This window comes from Malaclemys terrapin, chromosome 13, assembly GCF_027887155.1.
Source record: "Malaclemys terrapin pileata isolate rMalTer1 chromosome 13, rMalTer1.hap1, whole genome shotgun sequence".
In the NCBI taxonomy this organism is placed as follows: Eukaryota; Metazoa; Chordata; order Testudines; family Emydidae; genus Malaclemys; species Malaclemys terrapin.
The window spans coordinates 35,376,727-35,387,610 of NC_071517.1; the positions used below are offsets into that span (position 1 = coordinate 35,376,727).

A 10,884-nucleotide genomic window follows, 5' to 3' on the forward strand; every position below is an offset into this window, starting at 1 on the left:
AACTAATCCCCAGATCTCCTTATATCACAAATACACCTCTGCCAACCTGCATCACCTACTGCCTCCACCGTTCAATACAGCTACATCTAACACAAGGAATGCAGCTGTAGTACATGCAGATAATTTCCAGTGGTATTGCCAGCTCCTGGGGCCAGAGTGAAGGTTACATGGGCATGCACTTTAACTCTGTATTTCTTGGGTTTGTTTGAGTTATGCTGAACCTGACATTCTGGAAGGGCACGAGATACCACCGGGCAACCTTACTTCTGTGTTAACAACGGCTTGCTTTTATTTTTTGACATTTATTTATGATAGATAGATAGATTCTTATCTAATTTACATAAGTGTAAATCTAAAGTAACGACACTGACTTCAATGAACTCAGTTTCGCTTAGTATTACTGTGAAACACAGCATTTTGCATAAACAGATAGCACATTAAATTCCCACGGAGACAATAATTCCATCAGCTGATTATACCTGTAAAGATGCACAGAAAGGGAAAAATCTGGAAATTCTATTTTTGGTGGATAATGTTCACTCAGTCAGTTTCCTCAGAGCACCTTTGATCTCCTTGTTCCTCATGCTGTAGATGATCGGATTCATCATGGGAGGCACCACGGAATAGAGCACAGCCACCATGAGATCCAGAGCAGATGTTGAACTGGAGGTGGGTTTCAGGTAAGCAAAGGCACCAGTGAAAACAAACAAGGAGACCACTGTGAGGTGAGGAAGGCAGGTGGAGAAGGCTTTATGCCGGCCCTGCAGAGAGGGGATTCTGAGCACTGATTTGAAGATCTGAACATACGACACAATGATAAAAACAAAGCAGACTAAGAGTAAACACACACTGAATGCAAGAATCCCAACTTCACTCAGATATGAGTCAGAGCAGGAGAGCTTGAGTAGCTGGGGGATCTCACAGAAGAACTGATCCACCATGTTGCCTCCACAGAAGGTCAATGCAAATGTGTTCCCGGTGTGTAGCACAGAGTAGAGAATCCCACTGATCCAGGCACTGGCTGCCATTTGGACACAAGCTCTCCTGTTCATCACAGTCTCATAGTGCAGTGGTTTGCAGATGGCAACATATCGATCATATGCCATTACAGTGAGGAAAACAAAGTCAGCCTCAGCGAAGAAGAGGAAGAGAAAGACTTGAGCAACACACCCAGGATAAGAAATTGACCTGGTGTTCAATATGTAATTGGCCATAGATTTGGGGATGATGACAGAGATGGAGCCAAGGTCCAGGATGGATAGATTCACCAGGAAGAAGTACATGGGGGTCTGAAGGTGGTTGTTGAGGGCTACAACCATGATGATAAGAAGATTTCCCACCAGGGCTGACAGATAACTTACTAGAAACACCACAAAGTGCAAAATCTGCAGCTCCCGAACCTCAGAGAATCCCAGGAGAAGGAACTCAGTCACAATGGTTCGGTTGGACATTTTCCTTCGCAGTACATGATGTCCTGCCTGTGGAGGGAAGGAGAAGGGCAATGGTCAGATTAGAGTGACAGATGGAATGACCCCGATTCTCTCTCTGTAATATCTCAAGGTGTGAATGTCAAAGGTGCACAACACTTATCACTTCAGCTCACTAGGAGAGGTGAGTGCTCCTTGACTGCGACAATCAGACCACTAGACCAGTGCATTATCACACTAGGGTAATTTGCATAACTCCCTTAAAGTCAATGGAGCTGCGTCAGTTTACACCTTCTGCCCAAGATATGGCTTGATAAAGATGCAGTATGAAAGAAGGAGCAAAATACCACACCAATCCATCTGTTCCGCACTGGAGGGTTGTCCTAGTGCTATAAACACTAGGCTCACAATTTGGGCATGAAACTATTGCTATGTCTACACTATGAGCCAGGGTTGGATTCCCCTGCTCATGTACGCACATTCACACTAGCTCTCTGTGAGCTAGTGTGAATACAAATAGCAATATAGCCTCTGGAGCACGAGTACCAGCAGCAGAGGCATGACTGAGACTAGTACAAATCTGCCTAAAACCAGTGGGTATGTACTTGGCATGGCTCACCCATGCCTCTGCTGCCACTACCCGTGCTGCCGCAGCTATACTGCTGTTTATACTTGATAAGAGCTAGCACAGGTACATGAGCAGAGGACTCACACCCCCGCTCGTATTATAGGTGTAGCTTAAAATACTAAAATGCCAGCACATCCTGATTTCCACTTGCCAGGGAAATGCGACCGACTCCCCCAGCATCCTAAGTGGCAGCTTGTCTGTAATGAGTCCTGCCCAACTCCACCCAGATGGCCTGCCACCTGATTACATGTTGATTTATGGCACCAAATCCCAGCATCACTCAGTTACTGCTGGGTTGTATTGTTTCCCTCTGCAACTCTGTGTCTGGCTGAGTGGTTCAGTAGTACTCAGGAGATTTGGGTTCTATTCTTGGTTCCGCCAGACCTTCTCTGTGCCCTCAGACAAGGCTTTTTCCTCTCTCTGTGCCTCTGTTTCCCCTCCCACCTATTGTCTGCCTTGTCTACTAGGACTCTTTCAGGAATGGGCTGTGTTTTATTATTTACAGCGTTTGTGCTCAGCTGATAGAAGTGTTGTACACTGGATATGATGCTAGATCAGGAGCTCTGTGTTTTAATCCTATTGACCCCTCTATAGCGATCTATCCTTTCTGTCAGGATAGACAGGCTTTGACTACTTGGTTCAACTCTGACCCTTGGTGTAAAGGTGCTAGTCTATATAAAACATATTCTGGGGGCTATCAGCTTTGCTGCTTACTCAGTTTTACAATCCCACAGCTTCCCTTTGATACTGAAATGAAAATGGATGTAATAGAATGAATGGGTTTGAAATTACGGTATTATTGGACAATATTAGTGTTCCCCACTCTTTCTTAACTGTAAGTTTCCAATTTTCTGCTTAAATTGTTTTCAAAAGAAAATTGGGATTTTCAATTAATTGGGTTTTGAATTAATCATAGATTCATAGACTTTAAGGTCAGAAGGGACCATCATGATCATCTATTCTGACCTCCTGCAGGCAACCGAACCTCATCCACTCACTTCTGTAATAGACCCCTAACCTCTGTCTGAGTTACTGTAATCCTCAAGTCATGGTAATCAAATTTTCATAGAAAGCCTCAGCTATCTTCATATATGAAAACTGAAAAAACATTTTTGGGGGGTGAATTTAGAATGAAAATTTTCAATTTGCTGCCATTTTTAGCTGAAAATTATTTTTATTGGTTGCCAAAATTTGAAAATTTGGGGATTTTTGGGACTTATTTGAAAGCTCATTTTTTCTGATAAAAAAATTATGACAGAGTCTAGATGTTTGAATTGATAGCAAACATCCAGGGCCGGCTCCAGGCACCAGCTTGGCAAGCAGGTGCCTGGGGCGGCCACTTCGGAAAGGGGCGGCACGTTGAGCTGTTCGGCGGCAATTCGGCGGATGGTCCCTCACTCCTGTTCGGAGCGAAGGACCTCCCGCCGAATTGCCGCCGCAGATCGCGATCGCGGCTTTTTTGTTTATTTGTTTGCTTGGCTGCTCGGGGCGGCCAAAACCGTGGAGCCGGCCCTGCAAACATCTAACAGAGTTCTATTTGTAATTCATATTTATATTCTTAAAATTGCCCTGTATATTAATATCCTGACATATTTAATTGAAAGAGCAAACTTACTGTGTTGGTCTCTGTGGATTTTTTCCCAAATTGCGAAGCATTTCAGTCTCCAATGCTAGGAATCATTGGTGTCTATCCATCTATCTATCTATCAGGCACGCATCACTGTATTATCCAGCAGTCATTTGTGTCCCTTTGCTTGATTTCCTGTGTTGCTGGGTCTCTCTGCAGTTCCTAGCAGACAGGGATCCAATTCTCAGATGAGCCCTCCCTGCTCCCCTCCTTGGGCAGGCTTGGCTGAGAGGTGAGGGACTAAATAGGATGAGGGACTAAAAAGCCCCTCGCAGCTGATCCTGACTTGTTTAGGATTCAGACACGGTCACAGCCCATGATGCACCTGCTCCGGGGCTAAAGAGCTGAATCTGGTCTCCAGGGCTGTGAGCCCAGCTCTGACCACACCTCAGGAACAAACTATGCTGACAACCTGCCTTAACTGAGCCTAATTCTGCAGAGGGGAACAGCACCCACCCTGGATGGCACACGTTGGCAGCATCCCTGGAAGAACACTTGGCTAAAAATGTGGAAGGGCTGAGGCACAAAGGGTGTCCCAAAGGGATTGCAAATACATTGATTTGTAGCACAAACATGTGACATACAATGGCTAAAAATCTAGTGGCACCAGAAGACCAGCTGACCTGGAATAGCCTGTTTCTTCACTAACTCCACATAATTACCACTGGGGGAGCAGAGAATTTTTTCTTGGGAAAAAAAGCTCTTCGGATGCAGCTTTTGTCTCTAGGGTGCAGAGGGACTAGGAATGGGCATGTCTGAGATGATCGAGGAATAAACCTGATAATAGGAGAGACTGAGGGGCACCAGTGCCTGAGGCCCCCTTAATGGCAGGGAAATGATTGAGATACACCCAGAAAATCCTGGCAAGTGATCTGCACCGCACGCTTCCGAGGAAAGTGACCACCCAGAATGTCCCTGCCAATCTGACCGGGGGGGAATTCCTTCCTGACCCCCACATGATGATCAGTTAGACCCTAAGCATGTGGGCAAGAACCAGCCAGCAAAGAACCAGAGAAAGAGAGACTCCTTGCCACCAGACTCCTTGTTGTTTTTGTAGATACAGACTAACACGGCTACCCCCTGATACTTGATACTGGGCAATGATACCCTGGTGTGCAGCTGTGGGTCCACTGACACCTGATCTTCCATATCCACCAGAGATCCTAGAATCACAGACATGCTGGGCTGGGACGGACTGAAAGCCAAGGGGAAACGAGTAGCTGGCTCTTTGAAAATCCCATCTTAAATTCCTGGAAAGAATAGTCCTCCCCTTTGAAGAATATTCCCATATGTCTGCTGATTCCGCAGCTGGCGCCAGCCCACCTAATAGAGAAAAGTGAACTCCTGTCTTTTGTAGGTATATTATAGAATCACAGAACCATAGAAATGTGGGGCTGAAAAGGAGCTTGAGAAGCTGAGGCAGGACCTAGTAAACCTAGACCAGCCCTGACAGGTGTTTGTCCAACCTGTTCTTCAAAAAACCTAAAGTGATGGGGATTCCACAAGCTCCCTTGGCAGCCTCTTCCAGAGTTTAACTGTCCTTAGAGTTAGAAAACTTTTCCTAACCTCTAACTTAAATATCCCTTGCTGCAAATTGACCCCCGTACTTCTTGTCCTATCTTCAATGGACATGGAGGACAATTGATCACCATCCTCTTTATAACAGCCCATAACATATTTGAAGACTGTTATCAGGACCCCACTCAGACTTCTTTTCTCTTCCCAGTACGGCAACTAACATTGAGGATATGATCAAAGAGCAGAATAATCCCTTGTGGCATATGCTAAACCATATGATGGGACACAAACACAATAAGGCTCAGAACTTCAAATGTATTAATTTCCCGAAGTATCTTTGAAAATTCCCTTCAATGGGCACTGGACGTCCAATTCACCTTGGCAGCTTTTACCAAGGCCAGTGCTGGATTCTCCATCTTTTGATGTCTTTAAATCAAGACTGAATGCCCTTCTGGAACATGAGTTCGTCAAATATAAGTTATTGGGCTCAAGACAGGGGTAAATGGCCTGTGATCTATAGGAAGTCAGAAGACTCAGACTGGATCATCTAATCGTCCCTTCTGGCCTTAAATCCTATGAATATTCTGCAAAAGTTTCCATTGATGGGACCTAGGGTCCAACCCCCCTAGGGACCTTTAAAATTCTAGACTAAAGCCTGTTTTCAGTCTCTTGTTAATTTGTTCCTTAATTGAGAGCCCTGGAGAACTAAATCCTTCCTTTCACCAATAAAGCAAGTGCACTTGGCCAAGGCAGTGTGTCTGACACCTAACCTGGATGCGTCATGTCTAAGGAGAAGACAGGAGGTTAGTCTAAGACCAGACCTGTGATTTTCTAAGAGGCCTAAGGAGTTAAACACAAGTTCCCAAGGACGTCTTTAACTCCATTAGGCCCTACTTCAGAAGGGAGCCACGATGTTCACTGTTGGACAATAATACCCACCGTTAGTGCCTCTGGGACAGAATGCAGGAGATCCAGTTGGTTGGAACATATTCCTGGTAGAGGAGATTTCTAGGAAGCCACACAGAAGCTGTTTGGGAGGAGCGAGCGTGGTGGGTAGCTGGCCATTCATTTAGTTTTAAACTGGATAATCTCATTTTTGTGTGGGTTGTCCTCTGTCTGGTACTGAGACAAAACCAGACGTGGTTTTGTCCAGTATCAAGGATGAGGGACGCATGCAAGGTCACACTGACCGGCAGGGCCATGAGGAAGGGGCGGGGCCACAGCTTTCCCAGAAGTACCAGTATGTCAGGTGTGACATTACTTTATAGAAATAATAAACCCCATAGTGCTTTAAAGAAATATGCTTAGGAGTGTAAATATGACATGATTGGAATATGTTTTATGTTAGATTGCCATGTAACATATCTCTGCAAAAGTTATGATCTACTGGATATATTCATCCTATTTACATGCATGTATCATTTTTGTATTCAAAGTTATGAATATTGGCTATGTACTTGTTTGATTTTAAGTAGCCTCAGTGAAGCAGTTGATCAGCTTCTGGAGAAAAGACTGTTCTCAGTAAGTGCCCAGTCAAGAAACACTTAAGCTAACCATGAACTCTGAGAGATCCCAATCCACATCTGAGCTTTCCTGGTTATGTGGCATCGTCCGGTAAAGTTATGAGTCATGCATGGACCTGTGACTTGTCCATGTGACTCCAAAACTTCACCTTGTTGCTGGACTCTGCATCGGAGAGGAGAAGGGGTTTCCACACACAAGAGAAAGTCTATTTAAGCCACTGGAAACTCCTCCATTCTCTCTTCAGCTGGCTCAAGAGATAGCTTCTCCATTCCCAAATGATACCTGAAGGAAACTGGAACAAAGGATAGTAACTACGGGGGTGTGAGTAATTGCTGGACCCAGACTAGAAGGAGGCTAGTCTGTAAAAGAAGCTTACTGGAACATCCCTGAGGGTGAGATTGCATGTGGAATCACTTGTATTGGGCTTAGACTTGCGTGTTTTGTTTTATTTTGCTTGGTAATTCACTTTGTTGTGTCTGTTAATACTTGGAACCACTTAAATCCTACTTTTTGTTTTAAATAAAATCACTTTTGACTTATTAATTACCCAGAGTATGTATTAATACCTGGGGGGAGGGGCAAACAGATGTGCATATATCTCTATATGCGTTATAAAGGGTGAACAATTTATGAGTTTATCCTGTATAAACTTTATACAGGGAAAAACTGATTTATTCGGGGTTTGGACCCCATTCGGAGTTGGGTATCTGAGTGTTGGAGACAGGAACACTTCTTAAGCTGTTTTCAGTTAAGCCTTGAGCCTTTGGCGGACGTGGTTCAGACATGGGTCTGTCTTTGAATCAGACAAGCATGTCTGGCTCAAACCAGGCAAGGCACTGAAGTCCCAAGCTGGCAGGGAAGACAGGGTCAAAAATAGTCCAGGCACAACAGGTGGCAGTTCCCAAGGGGGTTTCTGTGATCCAACCCGTCAGATCCGATATTCTGGGAATGCCTCAGTGGCCAACCTAATTGAGGGAAGAGCTGTGAAACATTTTTCTAAGCCTGTGGCAGATTGTTTAACTCAGCTAAAAACATAGCAGCATCTGTCATGAACAGGTTGAGGAAACCATTTTCCATTGACAAGTTACTTTGACCAGCTCTACCAACCTGAGCTGAGAGCAACACACACACCCCTGCCCATGCCATGCATCTTCGGTCTCCAGGGTGCAGAGAGACTATGAATGGGCAGTCTGAGATGATCCGGGAATAAACCTGCTCCTCCTCTTACTAAAGAATTCTTCCCCTCTTAGGTCTCACTCCTACTGATCTTCTACAGTAGCTTGGTAGGCAACATCAGCCTCTGATTAGTGCAGGAATACGGTCCCCTGAAATTATCAGGCCACTTCCGCGTATGCGAGGGTCCCCATCTAATCTAGGCTGGCACCCGGGGGACTCAATCAGAGACATCCAGAGTATGAGCTTCTACAGCTTGAGCTGAACAGCCAGGCTGCCTGACAGCCACTGGAACAGCCCCCTATCCTCTAGGTGGAGCACAGAGGGGCCTCAAAACACACACTGCTCATGGGTGGCATTTATGCAGCGACAGTGCGCGGCTGCAGAGGTCAGGGGCTTCATCTGAGCTGGAGTCACCTCTCCCCAGCCAGCAGGACAGGGCATCACAGATAAATGTACTAATGCAATGCCATGGGCTCTACTGGAGACTAGATGGTTTTGTGTCATTGGCAGAGAATAGGAGAGACTGAGGGGCATCAGTGCCTGAGGCCCCCTTAATGGCAGGAAAATGACTGAGATACACCCAGAAAATCCTGGCAAGTGACCAGCACCACATGCTGCCGAGGAAAGATAACCCTTTACCCCCCCTCCCATGGTCCCTGCCAATCTGACCAGGGGGGAAATTCCTTCCTGATGCCCACATGGTGATCAGTTAGACACTGAGCATGTGGGCAAGAACCAGCCAGCCAAGAACCCGAGAAAGAGAGAATGGCTGGGTGTCACCTCAGAGCCCTGGCACGTCCCACCCAATGTCTCATCTCCAGCCAGGGCTGCCCGATGCTTCAGAGATTTTAAAAAACTCTCCCAGAATACGGTGGGTCGGGGGGAGAAAACCCTTCCTAAACCCTGCCAGTGGCCAGATGAATCCCTGAAGCATGAGCTTTTAGGAACATAAGACATGCCCCTCAAGTGATCCCCAATGTTGCTGAGCCCTGCTCCCCACCATCACAAGGAGCCCTGTCATACAATCCCACTCAGACATGTGTCCAGCTCTCTCTTCAAACTAATTCAGGCATTTGCCCCGAACAACTCCTATTGGGAGGCTGCTGCAGAACATCACCCCGCTGGTGGTTAGAAACCTCCCAGTAATTTTCAGCCAGTCTCTCCATCTCTCACAGTCCTGAATGTACATGTGATCCAGACTGACATAGGCTGGCTCCTTGTCCCCCTCTTGTGGTTAGGCCATGAATGGTGGTTTATAAGACAATGGGCCTAGTCCCCAGGTGGTGGCAATGGATATACAGCTCCTTTGGAGGCAGTAGGACAGATCCACAGATGCTGCAAATTGCTTTAGCACCACCAAAGTCAATGGAACGTGCTGAGGATCTACCCCAGTCTTACACTAGTCTGATTCCTTTGGTTCCAATGAAGCCACTACTGATTTATAAACACAAGAAAGAAAGACAACTCCATCATTGTTTTCAGTGCCCATGGAATGGGTGTAAGTGACCAAGCAGTGGAGCGGGTATTGTTTTCGCACAGAATGAAAGTCTGATTACTCTTGTGCACCCAATTTACACCCATGTAACTTCACAACTTGACCAGATTTTCTACAGGTGTAAATTACCCCAGGGACAGTGACTTCAGCGGAGTTAATCTGGATTTGCATTGGTGCAACTGACGTCAAAATCAGACCTGGTTGTGTGCAAGCTGTGTGGTCATGGAAATAACTGACATTAATGAATAATTAAAGATACTATGTAAGCAAACTTTAATTAGAGAAGGACAGAAAATTAAATTTTGATGAATTACCTACACCCAGTCAGTCTCCTCAGGGCAGCTTTCATCTCCTTGTTCCTCAGGCTGTAGATAATTGGATTCATGATTGGTGGCAATATGGAATAGAGAACAGCCACCACAAGATCCAGAGCAGATGGGGAGCTGGACGTGGGTTTCAGGTAGGCAAAGGAGGCAGTGCAAACAAACAAGGAGACCACAGTGAGGTGAGGAAGGCAGGTGGAGAAGGCTTTATGCCGGCCCTGCTCAGAGGGGATCCTGAGCACTGATTTGAAGATCTGAACATATGACACAATGATAAAAACAAAGCAGCCTAAGACTAAACACACAGTAAAGGCAAGAACCCCAACTTCACTCAGATATGGGTCAGAGCAGGTGAGCTTCAGCAGCTGGGGGATTTCACAGAAGAACTGACCGACCATGTTGCCTCCACAGAAGGTCAATGCAAATGTGTTCCCAGTGTGTAGCACAGAGTAGAGAATCCCACTCATCCAGGCACCAACAGCCAGTAAGACACAAGCTCTCCTGTTCATCATTTCCTCATATTGCAGTGGTTGGCAGATGGCGACATATCGGTCGTACGCCATGACAGTGAGAAGGGAAAAATCTGCTCCCAGCAAGAAGAGGAGGAAAAATACTTGGGCAACACATCCAGCATAGGAAATAGACTTGGTGTTCATGAGGGAGTTGGCCATGGATTTGAGAACGGTGACAGAGATGGAGCCAAGGTCTAGGACGGACAGATTCATCAGGAAGAAGTACATGGGGGTGTGAAGGTGGTGGTCGAAGGCTAGGACCATGAAGATAAGAATATTCCCCACCAGGGCTGCCAGGTAAATCAGTAGAAACACCACAAAGTGCAAAATCTGCAGCTCCTGAAAATCAGAGAATCCCAGGAGAAGGAACTCGGTCACAGTGGTTCGGTTGGGCATTTTCTTTCTCAGGACATCATATTCTGGTTGCAGAGGGAGGGACAAGAGCAAGGGCCTGGATTAGATCAGTTAAATAACTCTCCTTTTGTGAAAACCACCTTCATTTCCTTCAGTCAGACCCTTAGCTTGTGAAGATTGGTGTAATATGGGAATGAGGATAGGGAAAACAGCCCCACTGATTCCAGTGGAGTTACTCCTAATTTACACTGGGGTGAGAGAAAGTAGAATCAGCTCATTGGACTACAGTGCAGTTACTCC

General features: G+C 45.9%; 2 protein-coding genes across 2 annotated transcripts; both read right to left on the minus strand.

Moving 5' to 3' along the window:
* Positions 1–536: 536 nt before the first annotated feature.
* Positions 537–1,451, minus strand: LOC128848006 (olfactory receptor 14A16-like). The gene has a single exon (XM_054047718.1). The coding sequence runs from the start codon at positions 1,449–1,451 to the stop codon at positions 537–539; it is 915 nt and encodes a 304-aa protein (XP_053903693.1).
* An 8,254-nt stretch (positions 1,452–9,705) lies between these two features.
* Positions 9,706–10,626, minus strand: LOC128848046 (olfactory receptor 14A16-like). Its single transcript, XM_054047783.1, has one exon. The coding sequence runs from the start codon at positions 10,624–10,626 to the stop codon at positions 9,706–9,708; it is 921 nt and encodes a 306-aa protein (XP_053903758.1).
* Between the last annotated feature and the right edge of the window lie 258 nt (positions 10,627–10,884).

What these genes read in the sequence shown, in the direction of transcription:
- LOC128848006 (XM_054047718.1), bottom strand. Translation starts at nt 1,451, where the DNA reads ATGTCCAACCGAACCATTGTGACTGAGTTCCTTCTCCTGGGATTCTCT.
- LOC128848046 (XM_054047783.1), bottom strand. Translation starts at nt 10,626, where the DNA reads ATGCCCAACCGAACCACTGTGACCGAGTTCCTTCTCCTGGGATTCTCT.